Here is a 19,816-nt window from a genome sequence, read left to right on the forward strand (position 1 = left end):
AAAAGCGCGCACAAAAAATCCAGCCTAACGATCATCCAGAAATGAAAAGGAAAGAATGTGAAGGTAGTAGAGCGAATTTGAGGCAGTAGGTAAGGATAGTAGAAGAAAGTGACAAGGTAGATCAGCGGAGTAGAGAGAATGTGAGGGAGTAGATGAGGGGAATAAGAGAGAATGTCCGGGAGTATATGAGGGGAGTAGACAGAAAATGTGAGGTGCGTAGAGAGCGGAGTAAAGAAAGAATTTGAGGGAAGTTGGGAGATTGTGAGGGGAGTAGGGAGAGTATGTGAGGTAGATGATGAGGAGAATATGTGAGGTAGATGATGAGGGGAGTATGTGAGGTAGATGATGAGGGGAGTATGTGAGGTAGATGATAGGAGAGTATGTGAAGATGATAAGAGTATGTGAGGAGATGATGAGGGGAGTATGTGAGCTAGAGGATGAGGGAGATGTGAGCTAGAGGATGAGGGGAGTATGTGAGGTGATGATGAGGGGAGTATGTGAGCTAGAGGATGAGGGAGTATGTGAGGTAGATGATGAGGGAGTATGTGAGTAGATGATGAGGGGAGTATGTGAGGTAGATGATGAGGAGAGTATGTGAGGTAGATGATGAGGGGAGTATGTGAGGTAGATGATGAGGGGAGTATGTGAGGTAGATGATGAGGGGAGTATGTGAGCTAGAGGATGAGGGGAGTATGTGAGCTAGAGGATGAGGGGAGTATGTGAGGTAGATGATGAGGGGAGTATGTGAGGTAGATGATGAGGGGAGTATGTGAGCTAGAGCGATGAGGGAGTATGTGAGCTAGAGGATGAGGGGAGTATGTGAGGTAGATGATGAGGGGAGTATGTGAGGTAGATGATGAGGGGAGTATGTGAGCAGAGGATTGTGAGGGGAGTATGTTGAGGTAGATGATGAGGGGAGTATGTGAGCTAGAGGATGAGGGGAGTATGTGAGCTAGAGGATGAGGGGAGTATGTGAGGTAGATGATGAGGGGAGTATGTGAGGTAGATGATGAGGGGAGTATGTGAGCTAGAGGATGAGGGGAGTATGTGAGGTAGATGATGAGGGGAGTATGTGAGCTAGAGGATGAGGGGGGCGAATGAAGGTGTTAATGTGCCGCTACATCAGTGCTGCCAAACTTCCACGGTTCACGGTGAGGGAGAGAGAGCGCACATCGATGTCTGTGGTTGGTGTGGAATCTTCAAATTGAGATGTGCGAGTCGACTTCGATGAATTATGTTTTCTAGAAGATACGATCGTCATTCGCCAAGTCTTCAAGAAGATAATAAACTATAAACATGGGCGGAGTGTTGTAGTTCTGGTCTTACTATGCCTTGTCACCGAGCCTTCAAACAAATATTGTCAATAAAAATATTGTCAATAAAATGTCTTCAACACAAGTCTTTTTCTGCCTTGTGTCTTGTCCTGACCTTCAGGGTGAAGCTGTTTGCATGGCTGACCAAACACTGAATTTTTAAAATAAACATTGTTACATACATTGATAGTTCCTTTAGCTGGCCAGGAGCCGCACTTTCTGCTGCGTGTCTGTGTGTGTGCACGTGTGTAACAAGTTTGTTAACGTTCATCATCGATAAAATGGATGTCGCTGGATAACTAGCAGCTGCATTCTATTTTCCTAAGGTCTGAAGGGGTCGTGATGACCAGCTGGTCGTGCCCCGTGGATAGCCACCCGTAAAACAACAGCAAAGTGTTATCAGCACCTGACTGATTATCTAAGAGGTAGTAGAACCTTAGCCCTGTGCACACATCCTGGCTACACGAGTGTTTCTGACCGGGGTCATTAATTACAGCAGACTGCCAGGCCCCTGCCTGTGCAAACAGCAATGACTGAGGCCAGACACCCAGTGATTAGCGTGATATACAGGTGGCGAGAAGTCACTGTTGGTTGGTCCTTTCCGATGCAGTGCTTACTCAAAACACGTTTTAGCCATCCTCTCGTATTTATTAAGCTCAAAGTTATTTTTGCCCTAAGATATTATTTTCCCCTGGTATTCACCTGCGTTCCTCAATATAGGGATGTTGACCTGTCACTGATGTGTCGACCTTCTGTCACTGACATCGCTCATAGATTAGTCCAGGGACGTCAGTTCATAAAGCTACTCTCATGTCCAGCCACTCATGTCCAGCCTCTCATGTCCAGCCTCTCATGTCCAGCCACAGTCGTCGTCTCACGCCCTCCGCGCGCAGTTGTGACGTCACACAAGATGTCCAGCTACCCGAGCCTTATCACCGCCATTCTGTGGCCTTGGGCTGTTCTGTCAAAGAGTTTCAAGTTGCGGCAATTAAAAGCCACTCTGTTTGAATGCCTTGTGTTTGCCGTCGCCAACTTTATGGCCGCCAGCCTGCATGTAACGGCTCGTGATACGGACATTGCGAGTAGCAGCACACCCATGGGAAGGACTGAACACCTCAGGCTTGTGCGGACTTTACGCTCTCCTTTCACGAATGTGAACAGTCAAGGTACGAGAACAGCAAGAACTAGAAGGTAACAGAGGAGTGTTTGACACAGCTACGAGAAAGGATAACCTTTCTCCTTTTACCCTGCTGTCCGACAACTCTCCACGGGAGTGAAGAAGCGCTTCCAGAGCACCAGGGTCAAAAGGGCATCTGACATCAGTAGGAAGATGAAGCGTGCGGGTAGGCGGAAGTGTGCCATGCCACTACTGAGTGAGCCTGCTGAGAAGTCCCCGCTGGTCTTCTTCGCCAACCTCAAGGAGAACATGTTGCTGCAGCGACAGCTGCAGGTGCTGCGACGCGCCGAGGCCGCCGTAGTTCATCGCATCGCCATCGACCAGAAAGTTCTCTTCAGAGGCTTCCAGGTCAGTGGTGGGGTAGCCTAGTGCTTACACCAGCGGTGTCCCAACTCACCATGTCTGTGTGACACAACGTACTCCTCCCACTTCATAGCTGTTCAGGGCTGGGAAAGGTGAGGTAGATGTGGAGGGTAGGGCAAGGTAAGTGACGGTAAAGCAGGTGCTAGGGCTGGGAAAAGGCAAAGCAGCTTTGGAGCCGTGGAAGGTAAAGCAGCTGTGGAAGCTGGGGAAAGGCAAAGCAGATTTGGGGCTGTGGAATGTAAGGCAGCTGTGGAGGGTTGGGGTAGGTAGGGGACGGTAAAGCAGTTGTGGAGGCTGGGGAAAGGCAAAGCAGCTGTGGAGCCGTGGAAGGTAAGTGAGCTGTGGGGCTGGAGGTAGGGGAAGATAAGGCAGCTGTGGGGCTGGGGAAGGTAAGGAAGCTGTCGAGATGAGCCCCGCCCTCACCTACAGCTGGCTCTAAGGTAAATCAGGTATTTAGGTAAATGAAGGTGGTTGCAGGCCAGTGGTCAGATATAGAGGGCCCTCCTAGCCACATGGGACTTTTCTGGTCAATAGGCAAAGCACAGATTATGTCCCTTGTACTCCAGTCACGATGCTTATTATTTCCCTTGCCTTCACAAAGAAGAGTGTTTCTGCAAGCCCAACCTTGTGACCCCAGCATGCTTTCAACAGTCAAAACTTTTTAATTTTGTCGGATTGTTAACAATTTTTTCCTTAGCTGCAGTCGAACTTTCACAAGCATGCCCACAAGTCTCAACAAGTGTTCGATGTGTTGACAAAAGTCCAGCTGCGGACTGGCCAGACGGGCATTTGGGCAATGCCCGGGTGCCTATTTTGTTGTATAGAATAATATTCTAGGCCTATTTTAGTGAGAAGGGCCGCTCTGTAAATAATGCCCGGGCCGCTTTTAAGCTCAAGTCCGCCCCTGCAAAAGTCGTATAACCAATTGCACTCCAATGGTAAGTCTCGACAAAATGTTGCGAAAGCTCGATCATGCTAACTGTAAGTCTCAACAGTTCAATATTTTAATGGCAGTAACAATAATAATAAAAAATGCAGACATTCAGCGCAGGAATTATGTCAAAATGGAGCTACTGCAAGAGGTTTTCCAGAAACTTAGAACAGGCTGAATGGCTGCAACTGAAAATCATGAGAGTGAGTCCCGCAGGTGGATTCAGCATAAGAAAAGGTCGATTGCAAACCAGTTTTCTAGGACTTGTCAGTGTAGTATCTTGTGGTCTGCCGAGGAACAAAGTGCTTTGTATTGGTGATACTAACTGCTGCTGTTGTGTGGATGTTGTGCAGGCCAAACTTCACAGATCAAAGTTGGCGCACGCACGTCTACGGGAGGACAAAGAGGCCGAGCGTCTCTTGCGCTCACGTGATCTGCACGTGCTCAACACCAACTGCGGCCAGGAGAAGGAAGACTTCGACTTCCTGAAAAAGCTGGATCGGCAACGCTTTGCAGACGACAGCTCGAAGAATGGCCGCCGCAGAAGGAGGGAAGAGGAGGTAACTGACAAGCACATGGAGGAGTTGATGGACGCAGTGATGAAGGAACAGAATCTGCTCCCCACCGACACAACCATGAGGACCCTCACCACGTTGGGCGACCTGCTGCAAGAGCTGCATATGCTGCCGGACACACAGCACAACGTGCTGACCGTCCAGAGCGCCAGATCGCCTACGAGCTGTACAACTCTCAGACCAGCGACCACACCTTTCGAGGGTTTGCAAGCGGCAGACTTCGAGCCTTCGCACCTGGATCACAAGCACAGCAGCCGCCCACCCATCGTTGGTTGCATACAGGTCGATGCCGACAGCCGCACGAAAGAAAGTCTTCAAACGGGAACATCTCTGTCACGTGGCCGACCCCCGACGTCACTAGCCCACTTCAGAGGCACCCTCGCCTCTGCACGGTCTCCGACAGTAGGGTCATCAAGCTCCACCAAGCGACCCAAAAGGACAATGAGACAACTGACCGGCTCTCCGCTGGAGGCGGGGCTGGCGCTGAGCATTGTGGGAACCCGCCGCCCTTCTCGTCAGGCCGCCAGCGTGTTTGAGGAGGAGGAGAAGGTCGATGCGATCGCCTTGAGACTCCAGGGGGTGCGAACCGAGGACCCTTCGCCCAAGGTGCTGGCCTTCATTAGGTCCATGGACGAGCTGGACATGCGCAGACGGGGTCAGTTTTCTTCCGCCCGTCAACAGGGAGGAGGGGAAGGCGCCATTGGGGTGAAAAAAGAAGAGAACTGGAGAGGTGAATACAAGTTTGACTACTACGCCACCAAGATGGCGCTGTATGCGGCCCACGTGCGCAGGGAGCCGCTGCCTGGTGTTCCGGGTACACCTGATGACATCAACTTACGTCTGGTTGGTCAGCGGGGTGTCAGAAGCCTCACTATGCCGTGCCTTCGCCTTGACTTCGGGAACGATGACGGCGATGGGTACATCACTGATGACGAAATCCAACATGGCGAGCCCCGTATCGCAATGGTCAATATGGAGTGACAGCCAGTTTCTTTGCTGGGACGTGAGGCCGAGATTGAATATTATTATCTGTCGTCCTTATAATGATATCTCATCATGCTGAAGAAACCTTGTCACGATTTGTTAGTCGCGGAAATGTTTCACTTTTTCCGCCTGTGGCCAGGTGCAAAATGTTCATTTCTCCACAGGTATGCGTTCACTTACTACCAAGCATCTGACGATCATCCTCTAGCATACACTGTTGGCGGTTTGTCAATCCATCAGTTGCTGAGATTACTAACCCCAATAAAGACAGGATCAGACTTTAAGCAGCAAGAAGTCTAACAGGTGATACAGGCAGACACCCGGCCCTTAGTTATCACCGTTTTGTGCATGTACAAAGGTATCATCGTGTACCCGGGCTTCGTGCTGTACAGTCATGATCGGCGTCTCTCGCATCAGGCCACCCGGAGTTTACATGGTACAGTCAAAATCAGCAAAGTTTACGGGGTACGTGTGGCCCAACAGTGACAATGCGCTTACCGTCCCACTGAAGGCGGCTTTGTGTCTGTCCACGCATGTCAACCGTCCACGTCCTACTACTGAATATGCAGATGACAGTTTTTAGTTCGCTTTGTGTAAGCCTTCAAGGCTTTGAGAAAAAATAGCGCGCAACCTCGTCACGACCGAACTGAATGACCTCTAGGGAAGTACAGTTTCGTGAGTAGATCGTCAGTCAAAATTTCAAATATTCAATAAATGAATACTTCAAAGCAGTGTACTTTTTGCCTGTCTTTTTTTTACAATTTGTGTCAGTTATTCCCAACTGCCTGACAAACGTCTAATGCTCGCTTTGGTGCATATTATGGGGCGCCTAGAGGGAAATTTTCTCTCTAGCTATAAAATGCATTCTGCAAGTACAGAATTCATTTTACAGCTAGAGAGAGAAAAACTCTGTAAAAACCAAAGTATTTCATTTATATTATAATCAGAAGTTGCTATCCAATTCATTTTATATACATAATTTTATTTTTCAAGCTAACGGCCACAAACTAGTTTCAGAGAGATGCACAATGTTAGCCTATCAGACTGTGTACTGTGCACAAAGCTTGCCATCAAAACTTTCTGAAGCAATTGTAGAAAAGGGATCAGTCTGAAGTTGACACTGCTGATCCACAGATGTAAAATGTCAGTTATGGCAAGATGGCACTGACATGGCAGTAGAAATAAAATGGTGTAGAAGTGAAGTGGCACAGACACAAAATTAAACCCAGGAATATACGAAATTAGAGCAGCCCGGTGGCGCAACGGTTAGCGCTGTTAGCGCCTGTCACCAATACAGTGAAGGTTGGCTGCCCTGAGTTCATTTCTCGTCTCGGGCACGCTGTTCTTTCTCTGCACGTGGCATCTGTTTACAGGGCTGGCTGCCCTCCACCAAGGACGGTCCCAAGCCCGGCTGAAAAAGGAGGAGGGTTGGGCGTGGGGCAAGCACCCCCACCCTGTAAAACAAATCCTTGCTGTCGACAACAGTTAAGACCAGGAGTGGCGAAGGGCCTTAAAAAAAAAAAAATATATGAAATTGCGTTACAGATGCACAGATCAGTACTGCACACAGCACTTCACTCAGATTAACAGCGAAAGATGAAAAGTGACAGAGCTAATCCCCTCTAGCCAGTAAGGCAAAGAGACACCTGTCTCCACTGTGAGTGAAGGTTCTCAGTCTTTTTAATGTCAGACATGAAGTACCATACAATGTCTGATATATTATGTAATAGTCACATTAGAAAAACAATTTCCTGAAAAGGATTAATAAAGATGTTTTGTAATGACAATGATGGACTTTATTTGTCCCAGTGGGCAATTTGAACATGGGAAGGTGCTCGAGCCATAAACATTGTAAATAAACTACTCCAAAAAGATGTTTAAAAATCACTAATGCTAACCAACTAAATAAAAATTTGAACTTGAAATCTGTTGTCATAATCACTCAGCAAGCTGGTCTGTATTTATGCACACATACACTTGTCTACCAGCAAAGTAAAAACCACAATGTAAAACAGAGGACATATTTTAATGTTAAGATACTGATGCCAGAAACAGTCTTTGCACAGGACAAGTAACACTGTCCAAAATGACTACAGTTTATATGCATCTAACTTTGAAGAGAGTTAATTTTTTCGTTCAGGATCAGTTGTGTTCGGGTCAGGTTTGACAAATACACCACCATCAAAAGGTCCTGAAATTAAAGTGATAAGAAATGAGTTTCACTTGTTGGCCACATAAACAATATCTCATTCAAAACCTGTAGCCAGAATTACCACTCCCAGAACAACTTGTAAGTCAACATGCAAAAAAAAAAAAAAAAAAACAAAAAAAAAAAAAAAAAAAACCACACACAAAAACAAAACAAACCCCAAACACTTGACTGATGGTCTTAGTGATAATTTTAATTTACTTTACATTTAATTTACAACTAGGACTGCAAAATGTATCTGCCACTCTTCTTTAAATATCACATTTTCTTGTTTTCATTTATAAAAGAGTTATCTCTCAGAAATAATGTACTAGAAAAAAATTAACCCAACAAAAATAAAATAAAATCAACTATTAAGATAAAGCATTCAACCATATAGACACAGAAGACTTGTTAACTAAAACAGGTAAACAAGCTTTTCCAAAAAGAGCAGAAAAAGTATGGTGTGCGTGCACACATACATATGCATATACAGTCAAATCTCCCTACTATACCACCTACCGGGACGAGCAAAAGTGGCATAGTAGCGAGAGTGGCATAATAGCGAGGGTTCGTAAAAACGGCTTTATTTGCTCAAGTTACCCGTCAGTCCAAAGCTCTCAAGAATAGTCGGCTGGCGCTAGCTGTCTCCTCTCATTCTCCCCCTCACCTCTTCATTCTCCACCCCTGCTAACCACATCCGCACACCTGCATCCTGTCTCTAGTCAACCCCCTCCCGCTCTCCCTCTGTCACGTGACTGTCACCCGGCCAGCGACCACCTCCCATCGCCGCCTCCACCCTCCCTGTGTACGTGCTAGGTTCCATCCACCTAACTGCAATGTCCCACACTACCATAGAGTATAATAATCGAGCACTGCGCGGAATTTCACAACTTGTGCCTTTTAACAATCACACAAAAGTGGCATAGTAGCGAAGTAGGTGGTGGCATAGTAAATTTTTTTACATTGAATTTATAGTCGGGACCGAGCAAAAGTGGCATAATACCGAGAGTGGCATAGTAGAGAGATTTGACTGTATAGACATGTCATCTGAATACATATTATAGACAAAAGAAAAACATGGTAATTGTACCTTCATGTTTGAATTCAGCATTTTTTCAAACTCCTCTGGATCAATCTGTGGCACCTTGGTCACAAGGTCCAGAAGAAAGCGCCCAGTTGCATTATCAGCAGGCACTTTTCCAGACTGTAAAAGTAGTAAGAACCTTAATGATTAATGATTTTCTCCTTCAAGTTGCTTTGTGTTGTTAAAAGATGTAAATTTAACAGCAGCGCAAGTGAAGTGCAAGGAGCTGCTCAGTTATTAAGCACACACACACTTTGGTCGTTGAAATGAAAACAAAAGCTCTATGAATCACCATTTCTTTAAGGAAAATAATGTCTGAAGAAAAGATTGCAACTCTCTCCTCTAGAAATCTTTTCTCAGATGCAATTATGACACTGCACAAACTTTAACACCTTTTCAAGAATAAACTGACCCTAAATGAAGTTGAGAGAAAATAACAAAAAGGACGAAGATCAACATACCAACACATTATCCACATATTCTGTGACTTGCTGAAGCATGGTGCGTATCCATGAGGTTGCTGTCTCGATCTGTATGAGGTCAGACTTCACAGTCACAGTGCGCTTAGGGTTGAACTTGCCCTGCTGAAGTACCTCCACTAACAAAGAAAGAGATTACAGCACATTTTATGAGGATCAAATTAGACATAAAATATTTTTTCTGAGAATGTGAGCACTGTAAAATGTGAATAAGACACCACTATGTCACTATAAGCATAAGAAACCTTAACAGGGCAGTCTGACCAAGAGGACTCACGGAAGCTGATTATTTCACTCTACTTTTCCTCATTAGTAAAAAATATCAATAGGGCAGCTTGATTTAATGGAAGGCTGGGGGAAATTGGTGTTTTATGCCATGCCAGCAACTATGGCTATATCACGGCAAGGCAGCCAGCCCTGTCAACAGATGTCACGTGCAGAGAAAGAACAGCGTGCCCAAGACGAGAGTTGAACCCAGGACAGCCAACCTTCACTGTATTGGTGACAGGCGCTAATCGTTGCGCCACCGGACCGCCACTAGATTTAATGGAAGTATCAAATAGTAAATGGTAAAAAAGTAAAAGACCAGCTTACATCCTGTCTGCTCTGGATCATAGCTTGTTGTTTCCACTTGCACAGGCGTAAACATGGTTCCTGTGGTCTTCCCTGGCACTCCTATTGTTGTGCTAATGTAGGCTTTCATCCCCATCTTCCCACCACGCATAAATGTATCCACAGTCAAGTGAATGGGACTCCTGGCCTCGCGTGAATAATATTCATGAATTAGAACTGAATGCACTGACACCTCCAAGCCTGTTGAATACCTGCCAACAAGATTAATTTATTAACCCATGCTGCATGGCGCATATAAAAGAACAAAAATATTATACAAAATTAACTCAGAATGCTTTCTACACTCATATTTTTCATTCTTCTCTGTAAAATAATCTATACTGCAACTAAAATGTCCTGAACACACACATCAGGATGAAGTCATCCAAAGAACAAGAAAACCAACTAAACATGTAGATTACTAACATGAGGAGGCTCACACTCACCAACCAACAATTGTCTCTGAAGAATTGACTTTCCTGTGAAGTTCATACATGCTCCTTGCATAGTCAATGTCCACAGCAACCTGCCAACATGCACCACAAGGCCTTACTCTCATGACATCAGACTCAGAGATAAAGGAAACCGCATTCACACAACTTTTAAAGGTCTACCAAAAAGCATTTTCCACCTAAACAACTGGGCTAAGCTCAGTGCTAAAAAAGTATCTTTTCTTTTTCATGACACAAGCCTTCAAATATCACCAAATTTATCACCATTGGCCACAGCCTTGATGGTGAAAATCTACGCATGTACATTTACGGTGTCAGGGTACTTGTTTAGTGCATGGTAATTTTGAGGACTTTAAATATTTTGATATCTTGTAGGAAACATCTGAAGTAGTCCAGACTATTGCACTAAAAATCTTGAGGGAAAATCTGCTGCAGCCCAAAACATACCTCATCCTCTGATTCATTATGTGGAACAGCAAAACAGTTAGTCACTTCAACAACACCCTTGTCATATACCCCTGAAACAAAAAGGTGACATTGGTAATGAAAATAAAAAAAGAGAACAAAAATCCTTTGGTGCTAAAATGCACCAAATTGAATTGTAGCAGTGCCTAGGAAATGTTCAACATAGGAAATCAATATTACTAGATAAAAAGCCACGTTAAACAAAAAGTTTCATTCCCCTTACACTAGCAACACAGCATCAAGCTTTCGCATGTCTTGTTTTTGATGACACCTTATGATTTTAGACCTGCCAACACCAAACTGTTTACAGTTTCAGCACTTCCAAACAAATTTTCTTTGCATGACTTTTATTTCTCCAGCATAATTTACACAGGTTTCTAAGCAAGACAACTATTTCAGTATTTTTCCCCATATTGTAAATGAGCTGGCGTTCTTCATTCTCCACATAGAAAGGACATATAAAGGCAATGCGACCCCAACACACATGGTTGTTTTGGTGACAGAGATAGGGAGCATAAGGTCATGAAAGGAAGAGTGGAGTTGTCTGGCTTGGGGGTGGAGGCAGGGGGATGTTGATATTTTACGGGAAGACAGCAACTAAGACTATATCAGGGCAAGGCTGCCAGCCCTGTACACAGATGGCACATCAGAGAAAGAACAGCATGCCTGAGACAAGAGCTGAACTCAGAACAGCCAACCCTGTATTGGTGACAGGCGCTAACTGTTGCACCACCGGACTGTCCAGTTGTCTGGCTGGCATGTAGAGGCCGAAGTCGAGATAGTGCAGGAGCCTGCAGATAAATTAAAGCACAGCACAAACAGTCTACTGTGGAAATGGATTGGTAGCCAGTTCAGAGAACAAAGGAGAGATATGGTCCCGTTTCCTAGCTCTAAGCACCAGAAGTGCAGCGGCGTTTTGCTTGTTCTGTATAGAGTGGGGAATTAACTCTTCTTAGATGATCCTGAGCCAAGTCATTAAATTATAAGGCATGGTTCAGCCCTTCAACTCATGTTTGCTTAAAGAACTATGCTATGCCATTCCTGAAGTGGTAAATGTGCTCTGTCCCTTCACCTAACTGGCTAGAGGGGGCAGCTCTTCATCACATTTCGTCTTGCCCGTTAATCTGTGTCAGGTTTTGTGCGTGTTGGCAATCATGGATCCGTGACATCGCCTATGTTTCTTAATTGGTTTCTGTGTCTTCACCACTTGCCTTATTTTTCTAGAGCATTTTCTTTCAACTGTAGTGTCTGCGCCATCTTACCCTATTTTAGATCTGTGTATCAGTTGTGTTCATTTTAGATTCTTTTTCTGCAATCGCTCTAACAAGCTCTAACATTCGTCAATGTGAAAATACAGCAATCTAAAACAATAACTGTTTCTAGCTTTGTGTGCAGTTTAAATTCACACAGTATTTATCTACATTTGTTGTTCCAAAAGACAGCTAACAGAGCACCATGGCTGTTCTAGCTGAAATTCTTGACTTCAACACAAGCCTTGCCTTAAGTGTTGCCATGTTGTCATTGTTGTAATGGTTTTCCATGAGATGACCTGCAGATGTACCTCCGGAATCCGGGGTGGCTTTACCACTGCTGGGTCACCTGCTGCTGATGAAGAAAGATCCTCTGCAGCAATTCTCAGCTAGGCTATGACAGTACAGTAACATGTTTGGTCTGTACCTGGGCAGCCAGCTGGTGATGGTGGTACTCAACGGCTACAAGGTCATAAGGGATGCAATGGTAAAAAATACCGACGCTTTCTCCAACAGGTCATAAAGTTTTCTTCAGGTTATTGTAACTGACAGCAAAGGCATTGTTGACACCTCTGGTACGGTGTGGAAAGACCAAAGAAAGTTACTTTAAACATTCTACATGAGCTAAGGATGGGCAAAAACGCTCTGGCAGTAAAGATCCAAGAAGAGGTCAAAAAGTATGTTAGGGTCATATCCAAAACCAAGGTCAGCCACTGAATCTAGTCCACTTGACCCAGGCAAGCATGTGCAACATCTGCTCCATTCTCTTTGGCAAATTCATCGGGAATGATGACGATGTCTTTGGAAATAAACTGATGTGGATGGATACTGTTGTTAATGACTGGGAAGTGGGTGCTGCAGTCACTATTATTCCTTACCCGTGTCACCTGCCTGGAGATTACCTTAAGTTGAAATGACTTGTGGACAGCATGCGGCTGATTCTAAATGAGTAGACAAGCACTGCTGCCGCTCTGAGGAGAGCATAGCGGACAACTTTATTGGTGCCTACATCAGAGAAATACATCATCGCAACAGGATCAACTCACATCAGCAGACAAGTGCTACGAGGAGATCCACAGAGTTATCGGAACCGAGATAGCGCTCAACAAACAGGGTAGACCCCAGTTATTTTAAGTGGAGGCTGTCATAAGGAAGGTTCTTCACTACATCAATATTATGCCACCAAGTTTGCTGCATGTCCCTTTATATGACGTGGAGTTTGGCAGATACACAATCCCTAAAGGCACTTTAGTTTGTTTTTTTTTTTTTTTGTCGTTCGCCTCTTTCACACTTGGAGACCAGCTCTTGATATGAAATTGGTGGTCTTCTGTAGAGTCTCCACTGGCCCGTACAGCTTGTTGTGCAGGGTCTCCGACTGTGGCCACGTCTCTTTCCTCAGGGTACGGAGATTCCTACAGTCCTGTAGGATGTGTTCTACAGTCTGGTCTGCCTCTCCACATGAGCATCTCGGGGACGGCACGAGGTGCAACTTCCTATGTAGGTGGTGAAGCAGCCTATTGTGCCCGGTCCTGAGGCGGAAGATAGCGACCTGGTCCGGTCTGGACAGCTGATGGTAACTGTCCAGTGGTTGCTGTGGCCTGTACAGAGACTTAATGATGGTTTTCATCTCTGACATGTTGACTGCATTGTCTTCTTGCTCGTCCTCTGCACCCAACTTAGCCATCCTGTCAGCTTCCTCATTCCCATCTATCCCGCAGTGTGATGGGATCCACTGCAGAGCCGTTCTGAGGCACTTGATGTTTAGCAGCGCGGCTTCCAGGTCTGGCAGTTTGTTATTGTTGACTGCCTGCAGCACCGACAGAGCATCGGTCAGGAAGACGACCTGGCTGTCATGGTCTGCTCTGCTGCTGATGATGTTTGCTGCTGTGGACCAGGGCTTCTACTTCTGCTCTATAGTTTGTACAGTGGAGGCCAGTTGGTATTGCTGCTGCCTGCCACTGTCCATTTGGGAACTGGATGTACACGCCGGCCCTCCCCTCTGGATAGCGTCTGTGGCTGACCCGTCTGTGTAGGCCCTTATCCATGATTCCTGGGGTACCTTTCTTCTAGCATGGCTAGCGTCAGGGCTCTCTTGCTCACGTCGCTATGCTCATCCTTTGTTGTGAGGTGAGGAACTGTGGTGCAGATGGTAATGTTCCCTGTTCTGTCTTTCCAAGGAGGAGGATCGAGGTAGAGAGTCGGTACCTGGACCTGTGCAGGAAGCTTTGTTTGGTATTTTCTGTGTAGTGCCTGCGTCTCTCGCACAAAGCTGGATCTTTTCAGCCTTCCCGAGGACAGCTGTTTCTGTCTGGCACTCATCAGGTGGTCTTCACTGTGCCCCTGTTGGATCACCACCTTGCCGCGGTCGGGGGGCTTGCGTGTCTCGATGACCCTAAGAGCTATGCCGACAGGAGCATCAGCTCCTAGCAGGGTCACCCAAGTCGGACAGGTCGAAGGGTAGAGACCAGACAAAGAGTGGTCCATGAGTGCTGAAGTCGGAGGTGGTGGGCCGCAAGGCGCACCCTGAAATAACCACACCACCACGCAACACAGCCTATGCCACTTGGAGGCACTTTAGTCATCCCCAACCTGGATTCTGTGATGAGAGATCTGGGGCGACCCCGACAGATTCCAACCTGAACAATTCAATGGAGGGGACGGCAAACTGTGGCGACCCAAAGAGTTCATTACCTTCTCTATGAATCAGCGTGTCTGTTTGGGTGAAACACTTGCCAGAATGGAATTATTTCTATAGCTGTCAACAATGGTACAACACTTCCGATTTCTGATTCCGTAAACTAAAGAGGTTCCACTGTTGCAAGACCTGATGAGATTTTCCTCTTCTCCTGAACATTTCAAGGTTCAAACTGTGCCTAGGATGAGTTCTACAAAAGAAACATCTGAATAAAAACAGTAATGGATCTGACGTTACCGTCTCAGTTTAGTTCTAGTTTATTCCTTGATCCTCCTCGAGGAGCATAAGCACCAACTGTCTCAGAGGGCACCAAAACACATCTACAGTGATTCTACACCTGTTTTTTTCTGTTTCTTATTATGTTTGTTCCGTTCTTATTGTATTTTTCTTTCTTTTTTTAGTATGCGCCCGCCTTTAATGGTATAATATAAATTCAACATATTCTTATTAAATAAATCTATAGCATATCCCACGTAAAATGAAGAAATTATAAGTACTGATTCAGCCTGATACTTATAGCCAGCAAAAGGGAGAGATAACTGGTGTGACATATATATGGGAAATATGTATCCCATCCAATAAGCCAAAAAACAAAATGGAATATGCTCGCAATGTTTAGATAAAAGTAAAAACACATCCAGTAAGTGTTAAGCAGCACAAGGATGATGTTCTCGGATTCACACCACATTGCTTTGCATTACCATTAAAGCAGGCCACTAAAATTGCACTGTAAGTATCAGCTAAAATAAAGAAAAAATGTGCAGAGGATATATTATATCCTTTTGTATATATACATAAAGTGTCACAAACATCATAAAGTATCACAAGTTCTTGCAAAAGCTAAAATGATATTTGGATAGGTCTTTTCATATACTGAGATACCTGTTTTATCAGAGTTTATGCAGAGATTTTCCCTGTAAGAAAAGTGCGAAAATATGGTTTCTATGGATAAACTGAAAACTGTGTTTGCTGATTTCAAGGCAGCGCTTTGGCAAGCGCTTCAGGAAGTTTTTAACCGTAGATACATTTCAACAACAACATTTGTTGTGGGACTGGGTGGGTGTTCTTTCCATCTTAATGTATTTATGTTAAAGGAAGTCATTCGACTCTAATGTTGAAATTTGATTCAAGTCTCTCTCTCATAAATACATCGCTTACCAATATGAAACCCCCCCAAAAATGTAAGTTTTCGAGACTTGCGTATATACGCATTTTTAAAAAATTACAGTATTCTAAACACAAACTTCAGCATGATTCTCAAAGCTATAATTGTTCTGTTTGGTTCATTATTAAACACTGGGTCTGCAATTGCTGTAAACGAAGGATGATGATGATGATGATGATGATGTCGATTTGTAATGCGCAGGTATCCATTCAGAAGAATGCTAATTGCGCAGAAAAAAAACAAAAGAAGAAGAAGTAAAGCGAACAAATATATAAAACACCAGGAAAGTAAAAAATATAGACAGAAGTGTTTCGTGGTTGTTTAAGACTGGTTTGAAAGAAACAGACGGGTCTTCAGTCTCTTGCGAAACGTGGTTGGTGAGGGGATGGTGGAGAGTGATGATGGCAGAGAATTCCACAGCTTAGGTGCCGCGTTTTTGAAGGCCCTGGCTCCAGTGCGCTTCTTGTTGGTGTCTTCCACTGCAGGGAGACAGAAGCGTGACTGGGAGCCTGAGCGCAGGCTACGTGACGGTGTAGCAAGATAGGACCTCTCCTCAAGAATCAAACTCCCAGTGAGGTATGCAGACGCTGGGATTTCTAGTGTTGTTGAATGGATTAGCAGACAATTTCGTGGTATTTTTTTTTTTTTTTTTATCAAAACCAAAAATAAAGCGTGAGTTGTATGTGTTTAGCTTTTTTCATGTTATTTTTATTTAAATTTGACTTGTAGTTACTCTTTAGCAAACGATCAAACACCCACTCGCGTAGTGATATCAAAGAAAAATAGTTCTATTATAACATCTCTTTGCAAGCTGTAATTATTTGAAACTAAAAGTTTTACGTGTTTCTCTACTGTTAAATTTAATTTTGTAGTATGCACAGACCATTGGTTCTCGCTGAGAGCTCGGTTCTGTCCGATTCTTGAGGAGAGGTCCTATCTTGCTACAACGGCTGGTAAGGAGGAACTGTCTCTTGCAAATAAGGACTGTTACTTGTCACACACTGACAATTCTTTTACGTCTGATATAAATATGATAGTACTTCAATCATCTACTTTCTATCAATGCAGCGTAAATAATTTTTAATTTGTAATTCAAAAAGTATATCTATGATAAAGAACCTCTCCCACAACAGCAAATTAATGTATAAGTCATAGAAAATTTAAAAAACACTCAGCGCTTAATATTATTATCGAGGACTGGACTGAGACTTAGTTTCTACTTTTAGCATATGCGCATCAAAATCTCATAAATTGTGTAATCGGAATTCATATACTTCATATACAACTATTATAAACACTTACCTAGCAATGTCCCTATAACTCGTTTTGAGTCTTCATTTCTTCTTTCATACGAATCAATAATGCTGAAATATACCACAGGGTGAATCTTACACACGAGGTTGGACGCCATTTTGCGGTATGAAAACAGCGTAGGACTCGTCTGAAAAACAAAATCACTGACATCTAAATTTTAGTGAATTATTAAGATATACTCAAATGTGTGACTAACTATAATAACTGCCTATATATATATAATGTTAAAATTTTTTCTAGTGAATGTTTCTAATAAAAATGTCAACTGCGGAAAGAAATCCTCAACATATTCAACTTCCGGAAGATGAACCGCACATTCGGTTGGAAGTATTTGTTCGTATAGAAGCATAAAGTTATTCAGCTTGAGGTAATATTTTAAACTTTGACACTGTGGTTTGTGACTATAAGTGTCGTGTTATAGGTTATTCGATTCAGATTTACATTCCTTCAGAAATAATAACTTAAATGGCTATATCTTGCAAGACAACGAATGGCAAATGAAGCTGTGGGCAACACATGACATGAATACTATCATTGACAGGTGACTTTCAGTGACATTGCTGCATGCTATCATTCTTGCCATTTATGTCCTTGTACGGCTCTTCACAAGGACGCGTGTATAATTGAATATAAAAACTTGTAACGACTAGAGCATGGCTTTATTTGTAAAATCTGATTGTGCTATGTTATTGATGTTGATTTTATATACAGGACGATCTTTTTTACACAAGGTGTCACCTCTCTCCCTCTCTAATTATTAATTTACGCGTCATTTCACAAAAAATGTCGATGAAGGTAACAGCTACATACCTTTGGCATTAGTGACTCAAAACTGCTGCTGATTCTTGAGCCTAATGTCGTCTTACCCATTCACTATATTCAACATGTTTGTGATTAGTACTCACTCCACTTGCTTGTGATTTGTACTCTTTCCTTCGACCACCATCTGTCATTACCATCTGTTCACGCACTTCTAACAAGGGCAATGGTCCTGAACATCAAAAAGCGGTCCGGTGGCGCAACGGTTAGCGCCTGTCACCAATACAGTGAAGGTTGGCTGCCCTGAGTTCATTTCTCGTCTCGGGCACGCTGTTCTTTCTCTGCACGTGGCATCTGTTTACAGGGCTGGCTGCTTGCCGTAATATAGTCTTGGTTGCTGACACGGCGTAAAACACCAATTCCCCCCCCCCCCACTGAACATCAAAATCTGAATCTTTCATGTTCTCATTGAATATAGTTATGCAAAAAGAGCTTGAAATGAGTCTTTACATTTATTTCTGTTATGAACCATTAGTGCAGCGGTTCTCAACCTGTGGGGTGCGCACCCCTGGCGCGAAGGTGGTCATTTTTTTAAAGTTTCTTTTACCGGTATTAGTGAAATTAGCTTACATTGCTGGCTAAGGTGGGGGGGGGGGAACCACTGACGTACCTTTGTTTATCAGGGGGGCGTCACATGTAAAATGTTGAGAACCGCTGCATTCGTGTAAAACGAGTAAGAAAATGTTAAAACAGGGTTCACAGGGTCCTTACCTATCCTCTCAAGTCCTTATGTAGAGAATTTTCGCCGTAAGGCCTTATAAGTCCTTATATTTGCCATGGGGTCCTTACAATTCCTTACACACGTCCTTACATTTTCTCTGTGACCCTTACAAGTCCTTATATCGATAAAATATTACTACAGATTTATTTTTCATGCCTCTTATAAATCCACATATTTATTTTCGGAGTCGACTTCAGCACAAAATACAGATGATTCTTCTTCGCCTCACCGCTATTTTAATCACACGACTGCCTAGTCTCATTCACGACAAGAACTTTACTTACGTTTCGCGATATTTTAGTCTTGACGGATGACCACATTTCTTTGTCTTCTTGATGATTCAAAAAATGCTGGGGAAGTGTTCTTTTCAGGAGAACTGGCTAAAGGAAGAAAAAATAAAGACTGGTTGATAAAAGACTCTAAATATAAACGTTGTGCACGATGTGCTGCCTGCGGAATATCCTTGAATCTTTCGTCAATGGGCAAAAGTGTTTTGAAGAAGCACAAGCTTACTGATAGACACAAAAAGCGCATGAAAGTATTTCTGGAAGATACACGTGTTTGTGTTAGGATTACTTTCGTAATCAAGAACATCTGTACTACACTAGTTGCCCCTTCGCATTCACAAAAAACACACTCTTGTTTCAAAAGGTCTTTAGATACTTATCTCTTTCTTGAACCAGAGCCTTGATTTTCTAGTACTGTGCATAGCTCTATTTCTCTCTTCTCTCTCTCTCTCTCCACTTTTGAGTGTATAAATAAACTGACTTTTGTATTACACCAAAGAATGGTTTTCAGGTCTTGCAATTATTGTTACTTAGATTTCTAGAAAACTTGGAACATAAACATTAACGGTTTATGTTATCAGTGCGTTAAAGAGACTTTTTAAGTTATCTAAATATGGCAGACAGGCATCAAAATTAACTCTTTGATTATTTATTACTAGAATAGTAATTCATGTATTGCAGAACATAGAGAAGACCAAAAATTCATAAATAAAACCTCTTTCCGACCGTACATGAGAAAAACTTAAGCATTGATGACTGTCACTTAGGTCCTTACAAATGCATGAAAGGTCCTTACTTGGCACCATCCCTGATCCCTGGGAACCCTGTAAAAGTAGTTTACACTACTGTTTATAATTACTACAATTTATAATTTAATTTAATGGCATGATCTTTTTGGTAATATAGCCTTGTGAAAACAAATAGCTGATAGGGCTGTAT

At 43.6% G+C, this 19,816-nt stretch overlaps 3 protein-coding genes and 1 long non-coding RNA gene across 7 annotated transcripts in view; 3 read left to right on the forward strand and 1 right to left on the reverse strand.

The window, feature by feature from the left end:
- The first annotated feature begins 32 nt into the window (after positions 1 to 32).
- LOC112560042 lies at positions 33 to 1,395 on the forward strand. 2 transcript variants are annotated; one of them, XR_003098464.1, is made up of 2 exons: positions 33 to 338; positions 903 to 1,395. It is a non-coding gene; the product is annotated as an uncharacterized LOC112560042 (long non-coding RNA). The 2 variants fall into 2 exon arrangements; XR_003098463.1 differs by lacking the exon at positions 33 to 338 and adding an exon at positions 550 to 574.
- Positions 1,396 to 2,405: 1,010 nt separating this feature from the next.
- On the forward strand, positions 2,406 to 6,712 carry LOC112560891. Its single transcript, XM_025233000.1, has 2 exons — positions 2,406 to 2,838; positions 4,138 to 6,712. The coding sequence occupies exons 1-2, from the start codon at positions 2,644 to 2,646 to the stop codon at positions 5,338 to 5,340; spliced, it is 1,398 nt and encodes a 465-aa protein (XP_025088785.1). The 5' UTR covers positions 2,406 to 2,643; the 3' UTR covers positions 5,341 to 6,712.
- A 636-nt stretch (positions 6,713 to 7,348) lies between these two features.
- LOC112559118 (eukaryotic translation initiation factor 3 subunit F-like) lies at positions 7,349 to 18,925 on the reverse strand. 3 transcript variants are annotated; one of them, XM_025230089.1, is made up of 8 exons: positions 18,875 to 18,925; positions 17,039 to 17,177; positions 10,609 to 10,679; positions 10,156 to 10,235; positions 9,692 to 9,921; positions 9,080 to 9,216; positions 8,625 to 8,738; positions 7,349 to 7,534 (listed from the first exon to the last, which is right to left on the reverse strand). In XM_025230089.1, exons 1-8 carry the CDS (start codon positions 18,908 to 18,910, stop codon positions 7,451 to 7,453), a joined length of 891 nt encoding a protein of 296 aa, XP_025085874.1. In that variant the 5' UTR covers positions 18,911 to 18,925; the 3' UTR covers positions 7,349 to 7,450. The 3 variants fall into 3 exon arrangements, with proteins under 3 accessions (XP_025085874.1, XP_025085873.1, XP_025085872.1); XM_025230088.1 differs by lacking the exon at positions 18,875 to 18,925 and adding an exon at positions 17,956 to 18,018; XM_025230087.1 differs by lacking the exon at positions 18,875 to 18,925 and adding an exon at positions 17,861 to 17,965.
- LOC112559119 (nuclear factor related to kappa-B-binding protein-like) overlaps positions 17,187 to 19,816 on the forward strand; it is a 34,042-nt gene continuing 31,412 nt past the window's right edge. Inside the window, exon 1 of the mRNA XM_025230090.1 lies at positions 17,187 to 17,417. The gene's annotated coding sequence lies outside the window, so the exon portion shown is untranslated. The remainder of the gene's footprint in view (positions 17,418 to 19,816) is intronic.

This window comes from Pomacea canaliculata, linkage group LG3, assembly GCF_003073045.1.
Source record: "Pomacea canaliculata isolate SZHN2017 linkage group LG3, ASM307304v1, whole genome shotgun sequence".
In the NCBI taxonomy this organism is placed as follows: domain Eukaryota; kingdom Metazoa; phylum Mollusca; class Gastropoda; order Architaenioglossa; family Ampullariidae; genus Pomacea; species Pomacea canaliculata.

Excerpts from the sequence above, each read along its gene's own strand:
- LOC112560891 (XM_025233000.1), top strand. The coding sequence starts at position 2,644 with ATGAAGCGTGCGGGTAGGCGGAAGTGTGCCATGCCACTACTGAGTGAG. Across the intron at positions 2,839-4,137 it reads TTCTCTTCAGAGGCTTCCAG|GCCAAACTTCACAGATCAAA; the intron begins GTCAGTGGTGGG and ends GATGTTGTGCAG.
- LOC112559118 (XM_025230087.1), bottom strand. The coding sequence starts at position 17,920 with ATGGGTAAGACGACATTAGGCTCAAGAATCAGCAGCAGTTTTGAGTCA. Across the intron at positions 9,217-9,691 it reads TGATCCAGAGCAGACAGGAT|TGGAGGTACTTCAGCAGGGC; the intron begins GTAAGCTGGTCT and ends TTTCTTTGTTAG. Across the intron at positions 8,739-9,079 it reads AATATGTGGATAATGTGTTG|TCTGGAAAAGTGCCTGCTGA; the intron begins GTATGTTGATCT and ends CTACTTTTACAG.